This window comes from Rhinatrema bivittatum, chromosome 14 (genome assembly GCF_901001135.1).
Source record: "Rhinatrema bivittatum chromosome 14, aRhiBiv1.1, whole genome shotgun sequence".
Lineage (NCBI taxonomy): Eukaryota > Metazoa > Chordata > Amphibia > Gymnophiona > Rhinatrematidae > Rhinatrema > Rhinatrema bivittatum.
The window spans coordinates 52195484-52215287 of NC_042628.1; the positions used below are offsets into that span (position 1 = coordinate 52195484).

Below are 19804 nucleotides of genomic sequence, written 5' to 3' on the forward strand. Positions count from 1 at the left end.
TCTAGGAACCGGTTATCTTTCCCAGGAGGTGTGGAGGCATGCTGTTTTAACCTCTTGGCCTTCTTCTGGGCCGACTCGACCACTACTGATTGATGTGGCAATTGAGTTTTTTGAAACCCTGGGATGGGCTGAACCAGATAAGTGGCATCAGCACGCTTATTGACTGCCGCCACAGACCCAGGGTGCTCCCACATCCTGTACATCAATTCCTGTAAGACCTCGTGAACTGGAATGGCAAGAATTTCCTTAGGAGGATCTACGAATTGAAGTACCTCCAAGGTTTTTTGCCTGCTGTCTATCTCTGAGAGGAGGGAGAAAGGGATGGTTTCAGACATTTCCTTTATAAAATTAGAAAATGAAAGATCCTCCGGTGGTTTATTTTCTCCTGTCCTCTGGTGGTGAAGGCTCAGAGAGGATATCTTCCTCAGATGAAAATTCTGAGTCACTAGTGTCCAGAGGATGCCCTGTTGGCCTAGGAGGCTTAAATGGGATCTCAGAGACTGGTGTTTGTGGTCTGATGGGTGGTATGACACCTGACGGACCTGGTAATGGTTCCTGATGTTGACCAGAACCTAGATCTTGTGGTGAAGAGGAGAAAGCATGGATAAGTGAGTCCAATCTGTCCATCAAAGGTTGGAAAATGGACGAATCATGAGTTGGCACCGATGGTGTCATCAGGGTCGGTGGCCGCATTGGAATCGATGGAATCTGAGGCATCGGCATCGACGGCATGGCTGGTTGCGGCATGGACGGCACCGGTGCTGGAACCGACGTCATCGATGATTGCGGTGATTTCCTCGGCATCGAGGGTACTGGCGATGGAATCGACGATCTTATTATGACCAGTGTCGATGGCAGAACCGGTGTAGCAGGTCGCGGCATCGCTTCGACGAAGGCATCCCTGACCGCTTGGCGTATGTAAACGTCAAGTTCCGCCCGATGGATGGTGTGAACAGAGCACCCATGGGGGGGAGGCGGTGGTGGCGACATCAGTACATCCTCAGAGCCCTAAGGAGGCACGGTTCCTTCCGCCGGAATCGGCGAGGATCGCCTTGTCGATGGCTCCGAAGCCTTACCCTGGAGCCGGGGTTTCTTAACCGGTGCCCCGTCTTCCGTCGATGGCTCGCCGGGTATCGGTGTAGCGGATGCCGTATGCGGCCTACGATGCCGATGGCGATGTTTGTCTTTTTCGCGGGCTTTCTCACTGCCCGATGTTGACGCCCTGGACGATGGCGAGGGGGAGGAAAATGGAGCGTCTCCCGACTCACCTGAATGGTGTTTTTTCAGGACGACTTTCCTAATCGACCCAGCCGGAGACGATTGTGTGGAAGTAGATGGAGCAGTAACTAGTTGTATTTTAAACAACTGTTCCATTTTGTCGAGCCGCAGACGTCGACCTTTCGAGGTCATCGTAGCACATAAGGGACAATTTTTTACATCATGCCCTTCACCCAGGCAGAGGACACAGTCCTGGTGAGGGTCTGTGATGGACATGTTCCTCGTGCATTTTGGGCATTTTTTGAAGCATGTAGTCATTTTGTGGCCGGACAGCCGTCGACGGCCTATGACTCAGGTAAAAAATTTGGAAAAACGGAACGGAACCGCGAAATCGGTAAAAACTTACCGCGATGTCTATACTAAGGGAGACCCTTTGCGGTTGAAGTTTTTTAGAGTTTTCCGTGAGGAAAAAGTTGTGGAGAATCCCACAGGACTCCTAATAACAGCGAGGCTAACTGCTTCGCGGAAAAAAGAAGACTAAAGGGAGACCCCTGTGGCAGGGAATATCATAGCATGCTGGGCATGCTCAGTAGGCACTCTGGTGCCAGTCAAAAGTTTCATAGAAACTTTTACAGAAGTTTTCCGTACATAGAGCTCCATTACTGATGTCACCCATATGTGAGGACTAGCATCCTGCTTGTCCTGGGATAATGCTGCCTGCCATCGCCCAAGGCGCTTGGAGTAGATGCTTTTGCCATACCCGACTGTGCATGCTGCGCTCTACTATCATAGAACAGTGGGATGACGACATCCCACTATCACTGAGGCTCTGGGTATGGCATGGTGGTGTGTGGCATTATATGGCATCACCCCCTCCAGTACCTGACAACACTCAAAGAGGCTGGACAAAGCCCTTGAACTGCCTCAGGAATGGCTCACTGTTGTTTTCCTCATGGAACGACAGCAGCGAAGTCCATGGTGACCAACAGTGCCCATGCAGATTTGCGGTCATGTCCTGCAGCATCCGGCCACAAACCACTGGTGCTCACAGTGGTGACAGCGCCCATAGAGCCCATAGTGCTTTCGCGATCACCAACGATGGATAACATCAAGGGCACCAAACTATGCTGCACCCAGGGCTTCGACAGTGCTTGAACAAATCTTAATCAGTTCGACAGTATAAAGTGCCATCCCCAGTGCCACAGGCACCCTTGGACCTCAACAGCCCGACTGCACCAATAGAGACCCCAGTACAAGTAGGCATCGATGGACTGGCAGTATCAAGGATACCAGGGACGCTCGCAGGCAGAGGCTCTGCAGCCCCGACACACCCCACTGTTGCACATAGGAACCAATGACTGCCAGCGCCATCAATTGTTCCCTTCGGCTCACCTATCCACCCGAGGATGTCAATGATGTGAGCTTGATGGCATCCCTTGCCAGCGGCAATGGCTGACGATAGCTTTGCTAGCACTCACTAACACCAATAGTGCACGAATCCAGGCAGGGCCTCCGATGCCCCCCGCCCCCGAGGCTCAGAGCCCCAGAGATAAGAAAATTACTCCTTACCTGCTAATTTTTGTTCCTGTAGTACCAAGGATCAGTCCAGACAGTGGGTTATGTCCCCCGTCCAGCAGATGGAGTCAGACAAGGCTTCGAAGGGTGCTGGCATAAGTACATGTTCACCCTTCTGCAGGAGCTCAGTATCGAGTATATCAAAGCCAAAAACAAGCTAACAAGGCTGGATCAAGTGTAACAATCATAAAAAACACTAGCCCAAATGAGGCAACTGGTGCTAGAATTGGGAACTTGCAGAACGAACTAGAGAACAGACTCGCAAGTCAACAGGAACTAGAGAGAAATCGGGCGCAAACGCCCAACAGGTATAAGAAAGCGAGGTGCAGTGGAGATATCAAGCAGGTATGGTAACGAGAGGCGGGCGTCTGGACTGATCCTTGGTACTACAGGAACGAAAATTAGCAGGTAAGGAGTAATTTTCTTTTCCCTGTACGTACCAGGATCAGTCCAGACGGTGGGATGTATCAAAGCTTCCCTACACTGGGTGGGCCCTTGAAAACCCTGCTCAAATGACCTTGGCGCCGAAACACCCCGTGGACGATGAGGGTAAATGCAATCGGTAATGGCGCACAAAGGTATGGAGCGACTTCCAGGTTGCCACTCTACATATCTCTTGTGAGGAGAAGGACTGTACTTCGGCCCAGGAAGCAGCCTGAGAGCGAAGGGAATGTGCCTTAATCCCCCGTGGAGGCTCCCGACCCGCACCTATGTACGCTGAGACTATAGCTTCCTTGAGCCACCTGGCAATCATGGTCTTCAAGGCCGGGGAACCCTTCCTCGGTCCCGACCACAACACAAACAAATGGTCGGAGACTCAAAAATCATTTGTGACCTCCAAATAGCGAATGAAGATCCGCTTGACGTCCAAAGAATGCAGGTGCCCTGAATCTCCCTCTGGGAAGGAAGGGAGCTTGACCGTCTGACTGAAGTGAAAAGATGAGACGACTTTGGGAAGAAAGGAGGGAACTGTGTGTAGCGAAACCCCGGAATCCGTGAATCGGAGATAGGGTTCCCTACAGGAGAGCGCTTGGAGCTCCGAGATGCGGCGTGCGGAACTTATGGCCACCAGGAAAACAGTCTTGAGTGTGATATCCTTAATGGAGGTGTTTCGAAGAAGCTCGAAAGGAGGACCCGCCAGGGAACGAAGAACCAGGTTAAGGCTCCAAGAAGGAAACGGATCCCGAATGGGAGGCCGTGTTTCACTCCCTTGAGAAAACGGGCGATGTCCGGTTGTCCCAATAGAGATGACTGGTCTACATACTGGAGAAGCGAGCCCAGGGCAGCGATCTGAACCCGCAGGGAGTTGTAGGCGAGTCCCTTGTCCACTCCGTCCTGGAGGAATGCCAGGATCTGAGGAACGGAAACCCTTGAAGTTTGAGTATCATGCGCTGCGCACCAAGCCTCAAAAACCTTCCAGACCCGCACGTAGGTAACAGAAGTCGAGGTCTTCCGGGCCTTAAGGAGCGTCGAAATTACGGCTTGAGGGTATCCTCTGCGGCGGAGACGACGCCGTTCAAAAGCCAGGCCGCAAGACAGAAGCGTTCTGCCTGGTCGAAAAATACGGGGCCCTGGCGCAGCAAGCGTGGGAGATGGGCCAACCAAACCGGTCCGTCCACCGCCAGGTGGAGTAGATCTGCAAACCAAGGGCGCCGTGGCCACTCGGGAGCCACCAGGATGACGGGTCCCCGATGACGCTCTATTCTCCGAAGAACCTTGCCCACCAGAGGCCATGGGGGAAAAACGTAGAGTAGAACTTGTTCCGGCCAAGGGAGCACTAGAGCGTCAACTCCTTCCACGCCGTGCTCTCGCCGGCGGCTGATGAATCGAGGAGCTTTGGCATTGAGAGACATCGCCATGAGGTCCAGTCGTGGTGTCCCCCAGCGACGCTGAAGGAGAAGCATGGCTTCATCGGAGAGGGCCCACTCCCCGGGATCCAGTTGCTGACGACTCAGATAGTCGGTCTGAATGTTGTCTACATCCGCGATGTGCGACGCCACCAGGCGCACTACATGCTTCTCCGCCCACGACATGAGGCGGGCGGCTTCGAGCGAGAAGTGACTGCTCTTCGTGCCTCCTTGGCGATTGATATATGCTATGGTCGTCGCGTTGTCCGAGAGGATCCTCACCGCTCGATTCCGGACCAAGGGCAAGAACTGAATGAGGGCCAGCCGTACGGCCCTTGTCTCCAGGCGATTTATCGGCCAGGTCGCTTGCTCCTTCGTCCACCGCCCCGGGCAGAGCTCCGGAGGCATACCACCCCCCAGCCGGATAGACTGGCATCGGTCGTAACCACCACCCAATCCGGGGTCTCCAGAGAGACTCCTTGGGCCAGATGAGGAGGATGCAGCCACCAGCCCAGGCTGTCTTTGGCGATCTCGGGAAGAGGAAGCACCACCTGGTAATCCGCATGATATCTTGATAAGCGGCGGTATATAAAAACCAATAAATAAATAAATAAATAATCCTGAGACACTGGTTTCCAACGGGAGAGAAAAGCCGCTTGCAGGGGCTGAAGATGCGCAAAAGCCCATGGGACGAGATTGATCATGGAGGCCATGGAGCCCAGGAGCTGTAGATAATCCCAGGACGTGGGATCTGGTAACACAGAAAAACACTGTACTTGTTCCCGGAGGGATTGAGCCTTGTCCGGGCGTAGGAAGACTTTGCCCTGAAGCGTATCGAAATGTGCTCCCAAGAAATCCAAGCGCTGCGAGGGGATGAGGGAACTCTTGGCAAAGTTCACCACCCAGCCCAGGGACTGGAGCAGATGGACGACCCTGGAGACCGCCGATTGTCCCTGGGAGAAGGACTTCGCTCAAATGAGCCAGTCGTCCAGGTAGGGGTGGGACAAGGATTCCCTCTCGCCTTAGCGTGGCCGCCACCACCACCATAATCTTCGTAAACGTCCGCGGTGCAGTCGCCAGCCCAAAGGGGAGGGCTTGAAACTGGAAGTGTCGGTTCAGGATCTTGAAGTGGAGAAACCTCCGATGGACCCTGAGGATGAGAATGTGCAGATAGGCCTCTGTCAAGTCGAGAGAGGCAAGGAATTCCCCTTGGTGTACCGCCGCAATCACGGACCATAGGGTCTCCATGCGAAACCGGGAGACCCGTAGAAACTTGTTGACCTCCTTGAGATCCAGGATTGGGCGGAAGGAGCCGTCCTTTTTGGGAACGACAAAATAGATGGAATAATGGCCCGAGCCCACCTCTCCGAAAGGGATGGGCACGATGGCACCTAGGCTAAGGAGCCTGTCCAAAGGCCTGTTGTACCGCTCTTCTTTTGAGACTCGATCCGCACGGTGAGAAGATGAACCGGTCTTGCGGGCGGCGGGCAAACTCCAAAGCGTAGCCGTTCTTTAAGATGTCTAGGACCCACTGGTCCGAGGTGATGCGAACCCACTCCTCGAAGAAATGTGAGATCCGTCCCCCGATCCGCGGCATCGAGGAGTGGGGGAGCGCAGCATCATTGAGCGGGCTTGGACAAGCTCCCCTGAGCTGTCCCCTCCCGGGCAGGCCTGCGGCCACAAAAGGAACAGGGCCAGGCCTGGGACCTGGAAGACGGAGTCCGAGGCCCCTGCTGTTTGTAATTGCGGTAGCGACGTTGCCCCCGGGAGCGAGATCTGGAGGGAGTGAAAGTCCTGAAATTTCGCTGAGTCTTCTGGGAGTTTGTATACCGGATTTTCACCCAGGGACTTGATGAGCTGGTCGAGATCTTCCCCGAAGAGGAACTTGCCCTTGAAAGGACTGATCCTTGGTACTACAGGAACGAAAATTATCAGGTAAGAAACTAATTTTCCTTTCCCTGTACGTACCAGGATCAGTCCAGGACACCTGGGATGTACCAGAGCTAAGTTACCGAGGGCGGGAAGCAGAGAGTCCCGCTCGGAGTACCCTCTCTCCAAATCCCCCAGCATCAGTAGCCTGAACATCCAACCGGTAATGTTTAATGAAGGTATGCAACGATTTCCAGGTAGCCGCCCTGCAAATCTCTTGAGGCGACACCTGAGAAGATTCCGCCCAAGACGCAGCATGAGATCTCGTCGAATGAGCTCGAAGACCCACTGGCGGTGGGTAGCTCAGACAAACGAAAAACTGAAGGGATTATGAAGCAGTGTGCACAGAAATCTTACACATGCTTCGTAAACTCTCCATTTAGCTCTGCAAGCTGGGTCTGTGTCGGTGCCATTGGGCAATATGATCCAAGTGTTATGCCTAATTCATGTCTGCTTACCGATGGAGAAACTGGCTTCTGGAATTTTCCATTTTATTTTTTCTGCACATTTTACATTTGTGGTCACTCAATTCTGTATTTGGTGAGAGTCTGGGTGTGCAATTAAGTTTAGGTATTGTGCTAGCATCTATGGCAGTACAGCTAGTTCTGTAACCCAATATAAGGTGTATTGGTGTTCTAGGGCCTGGTGCAATATGTGTATGCTGCCTATTTATAGGCAGGGCTTTTTACTTTTAGTTTTAGATGTTAGTGCATTTTTGGTGCTACAGTGACACCAAATTTGAACTTTTGATGGTATGCTAAGGAGAAAAGTCTTAGTTCATATTGCATCCATTGCTGAGGGAGTTGTGGATGTATTTATAGAACTGGAGATGCAGTGTTTACAGTGAGATTTTGTCCCATGCCATATACACCCCAGATTTCACTACTATTATCCAAGCTTCCATGACAGGTGGAGTGAGGAGAGAGAGCAGAGAGCAGTCTAGCAATGAGAGTGCAGCACAAGAGATTGTGGCAATGTGCTTGGCAGGTTCTCTGGGCCCTGACAGACTGTCAGTTGTCAAGGAGGCCAGCCTAGGTCCTGATGGATAGTGGTGCTAGGGAGGTCAGTGGCATGGCCATCTGTCTGTGCAGGAGCGTAATGGTGCAGTAGTGAGGCAAGTAGCCCACATTCTTGCAGGAAAACAGCTTCACCAACACTAAGGGAGCAGCACCACGGACATGCATCCTCCAGAAAACATGCAGGTATGGGACTAACAAGGGTGCAGAACTCTGTGTACACTTGCTTAGGATGCATTTATCCATCATTTTTGACAGGCTCCTTCAGCTAGTTTAGTAATATTTATGGTCTTACTGACTTGGCTGACATCACAGAGAATCTGTGGCAGAACCAAGATAGTGACCTGTTAAATAATGAGAGCAGCTGCGGCTCTTTGGTGCTATGAGACTTTGAGTAGCACTCCTCTGACACACCTGCCCTCAGCACAGTCAGCAAGAAAACTTTGCAGTGCTGCAGCATTGAAAGCACAGCTGAGTGTCTCATATGTTGGGGTGGAACCTCTAATGAGGACAGGAAATTACCCTGTAGGTCCTGCTTGTTTTAGGCAAAGAGTTCCAGTCACTCACTGATGCTTACCAGTGGAATTCTTGCGTTTCTTGCGATAACTGCCTAAGATGGCACGAGGAGAAGTGGCAAGGGACTGCAAGGTTGGAGACGGCAGGACCTCCTCTGGTTTAAACTCCGGCAACTCTGCAAAACGTTCCTCAAAATCCACTTCTGACAGGACCCTGCTGGGGGAGGAGGGGGCAAGGAAAAAGAGGAAGGGGAAGGAAAGAGAAAAGAAACAAAGTCAGCAGCGGGCTCCTTTCTAACTTGGGTAAGTCACTTCACCCTCCAGTGGCTCAGGTACAAACTCGGGACCTCATTTACAATGGCTTTTCTCCCATTCTGGGTCTATGGGAAACATACTAAGTAAAAGACCTTTATATTGTAAGCCCTCTGGGGCTAGGGAAATATCTATAGTACCTGATAGGAATCCACTTTGAAATGTCACAAAATGCAGAATATACATTTAAAAAAAAATTAAATTACAAATGGAGTGGAGGAGTAGCCTAGTGGTTATAACAGGCTGTGAACCAAAGAAGCCAGGTTCAAATTCCACTACCACTCCTTGTGACCTCTGACAAATCACTTTATCCTCCATTGACTCAGGTACAAACAGATTTGTGAACCCTCTGGGACAGGGAAAGCAGAGTTGCTTCCCTGTAGCAGGTGTCTCCAAGAACAGCAGGATATCAGTCCTCACACATGGGTGACATCATCAGATGGAGCCCAGCACAGAAAACTTATGTCAAAGTTTCTAGAACTTTCAACCTCAATGAGCATTCTCATGCATGCAATTTACCACGTGTCTATGCAGGGTCCCCTCAGTCTTATATCATAGAATTAAGAGTAATAAATACAAATAAATGAGAAAACCCATGTAGTGGAAACTGTGGGGTGGCAGGCAGGTTTTGTGAGGACTTGACATCCTGCTGTCCTCGGAGAATACCTGTTACAGGAAAGCAACCTTTGCTTTCTCAAAGGACAAGCAGGATGGCAATCCTCACACGTGAGTGAATCTCTAGCTATGGGCCACCCAGCAACATAAAAGGGGACAAACAAAACACCAAATAAATGCCAACGGGCACAACCACCAGCTTTGTTGGTAACCGCGCAGAATGGACGCGGAACCAATGGCCTCCTTGAGCCAACGGGCGATCGTCGTGCGGGACGCAGCAGAACCTTTCTTCGGACCCGACGTCAACACAAACAGATGATCCAACAACCGAAAAGAATTTGTGACCTCTAGATAGCGAAGAAGAGACCTCCGCACATCTAGTTTTCTCAAGTCCCTCGACTTTGGGTCTGAAGACTCCCCTACCGCGAAAGCGGGAAGTTCAACCGATTGATTCAAATGAAAAGCCGATACGACCTTAGGCAGAAATGAGGGAACGGTCCGCAAGGAAACCCCCGAATCGGAAATGCGCAAGAAGGGCTCCCTACAGGACAGCACCTGCAACTCGGAAACTCGGCGAGCCGATGCAATCGCTACCAGGAATACAGTCTTCAACGTGAGATCTTTGATCGTAGAACGCTTCAGAGGCTCAAATGGAGCTGAGCATAAGGCCGAGAGCACCCAGTTGAGGTTCCAAGACGGACAAGGGGGCCGCAAAGGAGGACGGAGGTGTTTCGCTCCCCTAAGAAAACGGGAGATATCCGGGTGGAGAGCCAGGGAGACTCCCCGGACTTTACCACGCAAACAACCAAGCGCCGCTACTTGGACCCGTAGGGAACTGCACGCTAAACCTTTGGCCAGCCCAGCCTGGAGAAAAGATAAAATATCAGGAATAGTAGCGGAAGTGGGATCTAGACCCCGCTCTACGCACCACTCTTCAAAAACTACCCAGACTCTAACATAAGCCAGAGACGTAGACTGCTTCCTGGATCTCAGCAACGTGGCAACTACCGCATCTGAGTAACCTTTACGCTTCAATCGATTCCTCTCAAAAGCCATGCCGCGAGACAGAAGTGATCCGCATCCTCTAAACAGACGGGGCCCTGACGAAGGAGCCCCGGAAACCCCTGTAGACGAAGGGGCGCCGCCACCGACAATTGAATCAGGTCCGCAAACCACGGACAGCGCGGCCACTCCGGCGCCACCATGATCACGTTGGACGGGTGCAATTCTATGCGCCGTAGGATCTTGCCGATCATGGGCCACGGTGGGAACACATACAGGAGCACCTCCGCCGGCCAGGGAAGCGCTAATGCGTCGACCCCTTCTGCTCCCCTTTCTCGGCGTCGACTGTAAAATCTCGGAGCCTTTGCGTTGTGCCATGTGGCCATTAGGTCCATGTGGGGCGTTTCCCAAGTTCTGCAAATGTAAAGAAATGCCTTGTCCGCCAGCTCCCACTCTCCGGGATCCAGGTGGTGCCGGCTGAGGAAGTCCGCCTGGACATTGTCGACCCCTGCTATGTGAGACGCAGCGAGATCACCGAGATGCCGCTCTGCCCAGACCATCAAGGAACGCGCTTCCTCCGCTACTTGAGGGCTTTTCGTCCCGTCCTGGCGATTGATGTAAGCCACGGTGGTAGCGTTGTCCGACAATATCCGGACCGCCTTTCCTCGTACGAGGGGTAGAAAAGCTTGCAATGCCAGACGGACCGCCCTGGACTCCAGGCGGTTGATAGACCACCGGGTCTGATACTCTGACCACAGACCCTGAACCGATTTCCCTTGGCAAACTGCACCCCAGCCGGAAAGACTGGCATCGGTGGTTACCACCGTCCAGTTGGGAACCAGAAGAGATACTCCACAGGAGAGATGCTTGGAATCCAGCCACCAGCTCAGGCTGGAGCGCGCGTGACTCTCGAGAGGCAGTGGAAGATAAAACTCCTCTGAAACCGGCTTCCAGCGGGAAAGCAGTGAAGACTGCAGCGGCCGCAGATGAGCGAACACCCAAGGGACTAGCGCCAGCGTGGAGGCCATAGATCCCAGAACCGTTAGGTAATCGCAAACTCGCGGACGGCGTAGAGACAAAAGACGCTGCACCTGAGACTGCAGTCTGCATATCCGCTCCTGAGAAAGAATCACTCTGCCCCGTTTTGTATCGAAAACGGCTCCAACATATTCCAAGGACTGAGTGGGTTCCAGATGACTCTTGTTGTAGTTGACCACCCAGCCTAGGGACTGCAAGAATTGTAGCACCCTGGCTACAGCCTGCCGACACAACCTCTCTGACTTCGCCCGAATCAGCCAATCGTCGAGGTAAGGGTGAACCAGGAGGCCTTCCCGACGCAACTGCGCCACCACCACCACCATCACTTTCGTGAATGTCCGAGGTGCTGTCGCCAGGCCGAACGGAAGAGCCCGGAACTGGAAGTGTCTTCCCAGAATGCAAAAACGCAGGAACCGCTGGAACGCTGGTTGGATGCCCACATGAAGGTATGCTTCTGTGAGATCTAGTGACGCCAGGAATTCGCCTGGCCGCACCGACGCGATCACCGAACGAATGGTCTCCATCTTGAAGTGAGGGACCCGAAGGCATCTGTTGACTCCTTTCAGATCCAGTATGGGTTGGAAAGTGCCGTCTTTCTTGGGGACTATGAAGTAAATGGAATAACGGCCCTTGCCGTACTGATCGGCCGGAACCGGAGAGATGGCCTCCAAGCTTTCTAGTCTTCGAATGGTATCTAGCACCGCCGCTTTCTTCTTGGGATCTTTGCAGGGCGAGACCAGGAATTTGTCCGCTGGGATGCGAGCAAAATCCAACTCATAGCCGTGTCTTATCACATTGAGGACCCACTGATCCGACATAATGCTGGCCCATTCCTCGAGGAACAAGGATAGACGCGCCCCCACGTTTGGGACAACGTACTGAGGACGCAAGGAGGGATGGGCCGGCCGAACTTCATTGCGAAGGCTTGGACCCCGCACCCGACGGGGCCCCTCCTTGCCTGCCAAAGCGTTTGCCTCGAAAGGACTGCTGCCAGTGAGTGTTTCGAGAAGAGGACGGTCTATAAGAGGACCCGGTGGATCTTTGCGGCCTGGACTTTTGGGGTCCCCGGAAACGAGCTCTGCTGGAAAACGAAGAGCGCGCCCGGGCCCTATCCTCTGGCAGCTTAAACGCTCGGTTCTCACCTAGTGAAACCATCAAGTCATCTAACTCCTTTCCGAACAGCAATTTCCCTTTGAAGGGTAACGCCCCGAGGTGAGCCTTGGACGAACCATCCGCTGCCCAGTTGCGTAGCCAAAGGAGACGGCGTGCCGACACCGCTGCCACCATGGACCTAGCTGAAGTGCGTAAAAGATCATGGAGCGCATCAGCCCCATATGCAATAGCCGCTTCCAACCTATCTGCTTGGGAAGCCTCCTCAGGAGAGAGACCCGCATTAGCCTGCAGTACCTGGGCCCAGCGCAGACTAGCACGCATAGCAAAGTTCGTGCAAATGGCAGCTCGCACTCCTAGGGCGGAAACCTCAAAAATCTTTTTGAGTTGAACCTCCAACTTTCGGTCTTGAATATCCCGGAGGGCTGTTGCTCCCGTGACCGGGATGGTAGACCTCTTCGTGACAGCGGACACCGCCGAATCCACCTTCGGGAGTCTGAGGAGCTCCAGCGCCTCCTCCGGTAAAGGGTAGAGCTTATCCATGGCCTTGCTGACTTTCAAACCCAGCTCCGGAGTATCCCATTCCTTGAAGAGGATATCCGTGGATGAGAAATGAAAAGGGAAGGCGACCGCCGGCCCTGTGAGACCGAGCAAAACGGGATCCATATTCGCCTCCTGGCGGACCACCACCGGGGGAGCCTCAATCCCCAGCTCCTGGAGAATGGCTGGGATGAGAGGTGACAGTTCCTCTCTGCGGAATAGCCGCACCACCTTGGGGTCATCCCCGTCTAAGGCCTGTGCACCTTTCCCTGCACTAGGCTGTGCCGTTCCATCCGGTGCTGCCGTCCCGGCCCCCATCAGGGGCTCTTCGGAGGCCTCCGTATCCGTCCCGGGGGAATCCTCGGAATCCGATTCCTGCACCAGCCCTCGGGGAAGCCGCTTCCCCCGGGACGAGCCCTGGGCGATCTCCGCACCCTTCCTGGCCTTCCTTTTCCGTGGTGGGGACTTGCGGATAGCCGCACGCGAGACATCCCCCCGTATGCGCTTGCTGTGCTTATATCTGAGGACTTTGCGCAGCAACAGCGCAAAGTTGCTGGGACCGAATCCCCTCCGAGGGGACCGAATCCCCTCCGAGCTGGGACCTCCCAGCGCAACTTTGCGCAACAGCGCAAAGTTGCTGGGACCAAATCCCCTCCGAGCGGGACCGAATCCCCTCCGAGGGGACCTCCCCCGCCTTGTCACGCTGCGGGGAAAGCGCGGGAGGTAGAGATGAAGCCCCCACCGTTTCCCTGGAAATTTCCTGGCCGGTGGCCAAAATGGCCGCCACTCCCGCGCTAAGCGGGAACAGCTCCTGAGGTGTGTCAGAGGGGCCCCCACCTCGCGGCGGCGGCGATCGCGCGACCCGGGACCGAGCCCCCCGTGGTGCTGCTGAGGTACCTTCATCACCCGGGACACAAGCCGAACAAAGGCTGTCCCGGGAGAGACGCGCGCGCGCCGAGCCGCAGGCCCTGCACTGCGAACCCCGAGGCATGCCGGCGAACGCGGGAAAACAGAGGCGCGCTGACAAAAATTACCACAGAGGAAAAAAATTTAAAATAACTAAAACGGCGCAATTCAGCGACCTCCCCCCTGCTGGCGACGCCCCCCCACCGACCAAAACGGAGCGGCAACGCCAAGCAACAGAGAGCCGCAAGAAAATAAAAGTAAAACTTTTTTTTTTTTTTTTTTTTACACAAAAAAACGCGCTGTCCCTGGTTCTGAAAGCCCTATTTCCTGCAGGGGTGAGTGAACCAGGCTCCCTGGTGTCACCCCTGACGCTGCCACTAGCTCAGCCGGGTCCTCAACCCTGGCAGCGGCCTCAACCGGGGGAGGGTAGTCCCCTCAGGACCTCTCAACTCCCCTGGGAGGCAGGGCACCCGGGAAAGAATTAAAAAACAAAACCCAATTTAGCACAGAACAATTAAACCTAACAAAACTAGCTCAAAAAATCAAACCTGACTAACCACCAGAATCAGGTCAGGCAGGGCTGTGACTGGACCTGCACCATCTACTGGAGACAGAGTAAGACTGAGGGGCTGTGACTGGCACAGGGGCATACATGGCTCCGCCCACAAGTTTTAGTCTGTCTCCATCTACTGGTGCGGAGTCACAACCCAGGTGTCCTGGACTGATCCTCGTACGTACAGGGAATGGTAGCTTTAGAGGCCTGCTTCCCTCTATTTGGCCCGCTCCATAAAACAAAAAGATGATCGGAGACCCGGAACTCATTGGTAACCTGTAAGTATTGCAGCAGGATTCTTTTAACATCCAAACGCTTCAGGTCCCTGGCAGTGGTACTCGCAACATCTGCCGGAGAGAAGGCATAAGTTACACTGACTGATTGACGTGAAAGGAGGACACTACCTTAGGCAGAAGGACAGAACAGTCTAAAGGGAAAACCCTGAATCCGAAAAATGGGGAAAAGGCTCCCTAAAGGATAAAGCCTGTAGCTCAGAATCTCTCCTGGCTGAGCTAAGAATAGCTCAGCCAGGAGAAATACTGCCTGGATAGGCAGGTTCTTGAGGGTAGCCCGTCGAAGGGGTTCGAAGTCCAGAGTGACTGGACTACTAGTATCACCCCTAGACAGGGAGAATAAAGGGTCACCGGGAATAGGAGGTCCTAGGCTGAGTACTCAAGGGGAAAAAATCCTCCCTAGGACCTCATAAGAGCTAGGAGACAAAACTGTCTCCTGTGGAGATAGAAAACAGTGTTTTCTTTCTTTCTTTCTTTTTTTTTTAAACGGGAAATACTTGCTTGATCTTGTGAAAGTAGTGGCAAGAGAAGAAAACAACCTCGCCCTAAGAGAAGAGGGAACCGCAGGTTCAACTGTCTGCATCTGCTGGAGACAGAGAAATACTGAGGGGTGCAGGGTGAGCACTATCCTGATATAGGATACCCTTTCAGTTTTTCTCTTGTCTCCATCTGCTGGACAGGAGGCTCAACACATTGTCTGGACTGATCCGGGTACGTACAGGGAAAAATCAAAATAAATAAATAAATAAAAATACTAATCTGTTTGTGGCTGTGGGGCAATTAAATGACAAGATATAATCAATACATTTTCATCAATCCTGGCAGGCTACTAAGCCAGGAAAGAGAAAACAGACTAAAAAATGGTTACCTATAGGCCTGTCCTTTCTAAGAAGCCACTGCTTGTTGAATGATTGAAATTACAGCTCTATGCTTCTGGCTATATAGGCTCCAGAAAACATAACCAGTTGACATAAGCAAGTTTGACGTTTCCAGTAACTGTACGGACTTAAGGATTGTCACCAGGGCTCTCTAACTCACTTGTCCACAGAGTCAAAGGTCTTCTTGAGAGGAGGTGGCCTAACTTTCACCTTCTTCACTGGACATTCCTTCCTTTCTGTGGCATCCAGTGGTCGGCTTGCCTCATTGGAGATGGAAGAGGAAGAAGGGGGCAAATCAGCCGGTATCTCAAGAGCTGGACTCCGCCACTCTGAAGTGGCAGCAGGATACTTCACAGTCTGAGGTTCCAAGAGACACAAATGATAATTAATACCAAGAAGCGAACAAAAGCCCCCTTTTCTTACCACTTCCCAACTCAGCACCTATCACATTTTCTGTTGGCAAAGGAAGGCTAAAGGATAAAAGGAGCATGTGGCAGGTAGTTGGAGAGGGAGACTAGATGAAAATTATTTCTTACCTGCTAATTTTCGTTCCTGTAGTACCATGGATCAGTCCAGACGGTGGGTTATGTCCCCAGTCCAGTAGATGGAGTCAGCACAAGCTTCGAGGGGGCATAACCATATATACCACTACCCCCTCTGCAGGAGTTCAGTATCGAGTATATCAAAGCCCGAGTAGAAAAACACTCTGGATCAAGTTTGCTTAACCATGCATTGAATGACAATTGCAACATCAACAATTAACTGTATATAACCAAACAACTTGTAGGGAGTTGTGAAAGTAGAAAAAGGAAAAACTGTGAGACACAGAATACTGCTATAGAGCGGTAGAGTAGAGCTGAGCAGGACTAAGAACCCAAACGTGGTGGGCGTCTGGACTGATCCATGGTACTACAGGAGCGAAAATTAGCAGGTAAGAAATAATTTTCATTTCCCTGTACGTACCAGGATCAGTCCAGACGGTGGGGTGTACCCAAGCTTCCCTAAATCGGGTGGGGTCCTGCGAGGCCTGCTCGGAGAACCTGCTCGCCAAAGTGTCCAGAAACTGAAGAGGCGAGGTGCAGGCGATAGTGCCTCGAGAACGTGTGCAATGATTTCCAGGTTGCTGCCCGACAAATCTCCTGGGAAGAGACAGAGCGAGCCTCCGCCCAGGAGGCTGCCTGAGAACGCGTAGAATGCGCTATGATGCCGCATGGGGGAGTCCGTCCCGCCCCAATGTAAGAAGCGGCAATACCGTCCTTTAGCCACCTGGCAATGGTCGTCTTCGAGGCCTGAGCCCCTTTCCTAGGGCCGGACCAAAGTACGAACAGATGGTCAGAAATCCGGAACTCATTAGTAACCTCCAGATAGTGAAGCAACGTGCGCTTGACATCCAAGAGTCGGAGAGACTTCGGCTCGGAGGAAGAGAAGGACAGAAGTTCCACCGTCTGATTCAAATGGAAAGCCGACACCACCTTCGGGAGAAAGGAGGGGACGGTGCGGAGAGAGACTCCAGAATCCGTGAACCGGAGATAAGGCTCTCTGCACGACAAAGCTTGAAGTTCCGAAATGCGTCGAGCAGAACAGATGGCCACAAGAAAAACAGCCTTGAGAGTGATATCCTTAATCGTTGCGCTGCGTAAGGGTTCGAAAGGCGGTCCTGACAAGGAGCGAAGCACAAGATTAAGACTCCAGGAGGGACATGGATCCCGTAACGGAGGACGCATATGCTTGACACCCTTGAGGAACCGTGCAGCGTCGAGACTACTGCCTCCGGGTAGCCCCGGCGCCGGAGGCAACGCCGCTCAAAAGCCAGGCCGCAAGACAGAAGAGTTCTGCCTGATCGAAAAATACCGGGCCCTGATGGAGGAGACGGGGAAGATGTCCCAGTCTGATTGGTCCGTCTATCACCAGCTGTAGCAGGTCCGCAAACCAGGGTCGCCGGGGCCACTCCGGGGCGACGAAGATCACAGTACCCTGATGATTTTCTATTCTGCGGAGGATTCTGCCCACCAGAGGCCACGGTGGGAAGGCGTAGAGCAGGAGATGCGGAGGCCACGGAAGGACCAGGGCATCCACTCCCTCTGCGCCGCGCTCTCTTCTGCGACTGAAGAAGCATGGGGCCTTGGCGTTGAGAGCGGATGCCATCAGATCCAAGTGGGGGGCCCCCCCACCGGTGGACGAGAAGCCGCATCGCCTCGTTGGAGAGGGACCACTCTCCGGGATCCAGCTGTTGACTTAGGAAGTCTGCCTGAACGTTGTCCACCCCGGCAATGTGCGAGGCCGCCAGACGGACGAGATGTCGCTCTGCCCACTGCATCAGAATCGCCGCCTCGATCGCGACATGCCGGCTGCAAGTACCTCCCTGCCGATTGATGTAGGCCACGGTGGTGGCGTTGTCCGAGAGAATCCTGACCTCCCGGTTCCGAAGAAGCGGGAGGAAATGTCGCAGCGCCAGCCGGGCCGCTCTGGTTTCCAGACGATTGATTGGCCACTTCGCCTCCACCGCTGATCACGTCCCCTGCGTGGTGCTTCAATCGCAGACGGCTCCCCAGCCGACGAGGTTGGTATCCGTGGTCACCACCACCCAATTGGGGACTTCGAGGGAAACGCCGCGAGCCAGATTCGATGGGTCCAACCACCAGCACAGACTGTCCCTGGCATTCTGCGGAAGAGGAAGAATCACCTGATAATCCTGCGAGACTGGTTTCCAACGGGAAAGAAGCACCGCCTGTAAGGGCCGCAGGTGCGCAAACGCCCAAGGAACGAGGTCGCTGGTGGAGCCCATCACTCCCAGGAGCTGCAGGTAGTCCCAGGAGGTGGGATCTGGTAACGCAGAGAACCGCCATATGTGATCCCGCAAGGATTGAGCCTTGTCCGGGCGTAGGAAGACTTTGCCCTGTCGCGTGTCGAAGCTCACCCCCAAAAAATCCAAGCGCTGCGAAGGAACGAGGGAGCTCTTGGAGAAGTTCACTACCCAGCCCAGGGAATGAAGAACCTGGACGACCCGGGCTACCGCTGACCGTGGTTGAAGGACTTTGCACGTATGAGCCAATCGTCCAGATAGGGATGAACAAGAATGCCCTCCTTCCTTAGGGCCGCAGCCACGACCACCATGATCTTGGTGAAAGTGCGAGGCGCGGTCGCCAACCCAAACGGGAGCGCTTTGAACTGAAAATGTTGGCCCAGAATCTTGAAACGGAGGAAACGTCGATGGTCCGGGAGGATGGGAATGAGTAGGTAGGCCTCCGTCAGATCCAGAGAGGCGAGAAACTCCCCCTGATGCACTGCCGCAATCACCGACCGGAGCGTCTCCATGCGGAACCGGACAACTCGCAGTGACTTGTTGACTTCTTTTAAGTCCAATATGGGCCGGAAGGATCCGTCCTTCTTGGGCACGACGAAGTAGATGGAATAGTGGCCCGAGCCCACCTCTCCTAAGGGCACGGGAGCAATGGCCCCTATGTCCTGTAGCCTGTCCAGAGTTAACTGTACCGCTCTTCTCTTGAGGTCCGAGCCACAGGGGGAGAAGTTGAACCTTCCCCCTCGGGGGGCGGACAAACTCCAAGGCGTAGCCGTGTTTTATGGTATCCAGAACCCACTGGTCTGAGGTGACCCGCACCCACTCCTCGTAGAAACTCGCTAGACGACCCCCAATCCTGGGGGTGGAGAAGTGGGCGAGGCTGGCATCATTGAGAGGACTTAGGAGGGGGGTTCCCTGATCCTGAGCCGTCGCGCGTGGGCCTGCGCCCGCGAAAGGAGCGCAACCAGGCCTGCGATCTGGGAGCGGAGGTTCGAGGCCCCGCCTGCCTGTAGCTTCTGTAGCGCCGCTGCGCCCTGGCTCTGGTCCGGGAAGAAGCAAAAGCCCTAGACGGACGGCGTCTATCCTCCGGAAGACGGTGAACAGCGTTTTCCCCCAGGGACTTGATGATCTGATCCAGATCCTCCCCAAAGAGGAACTTGCCCCTGAACGGGAGAGAGCCCAGACTCGACTTGGAGGAGGTATCCGCTGCCCAGTTGCAGAGCCACAGCAGGCGCCATGCCGCCACTACCGAGACCATGGATCTTGCCAGGACCCGAAAGAGGTCGTACGAGGCATCCGCCCCGTACGCAACAGCAGCCTCTAGCCGATCCGCCTGGGCAGCCTCCTCGGCCGGCAGGTCCTGAGACGTGAGAAGTTGTTGCACCCAGAGAAGGCTAGCTCGCTGGGCGAGCGAACTGCACATAACCGCCCGCATGCCCAGGGCGGAGACTTCAAAGACCCGTTTGAGAAAAACTTCCAACTTGCGATCCTGCGTATCCCGTAAAGCCGCTCCTCCCATCACTGGAATAGTCGTCCTCTTTGTGACTGCAGACACCGCGGAGTCCACTTTCGGGACCTTGATGAGCTCCAGGAAATTCTCCGGAAGCGGATACAACTTCTCCATGGCTCGGCTGGCCTTCAGGGAAGCCTCCGGGGT

The 19804-nt window shown here is 53.7% G+C and overlaps 1 protein-coding gene across 5 annotated transcripts in view; it reads right to left on the bottom strand.

The window, feature by feature from the left end:
* Positions 1-19804, bottom strand: part of CIC (capicua transcriptional repressor) — a 275907-nt gene that overhangs the window by 51755 nt on the left and 204348 nt on the right. For 4 of the 5 annotated variants that reach the window (XM_029576644.1, XM_029576645.1, XM_029576646.1 and 1 more), the window contains 2 exons: positions 15508-15704; positions 8163-8317 (listed from right to left, as the gene is read on the bottom strand). In XM_029576644.1, coding sequence (XP_029432504.1) covers positions 8163-8317; positions 15508-15704 — 352 coding nt within the window. The remainder of the gene's footprint in view (positions 1-8162; positions 8318-15507; positions 15705-19804) is intronic. The other variant, XM_029576643.1, reaches the window with a different exon arrangement.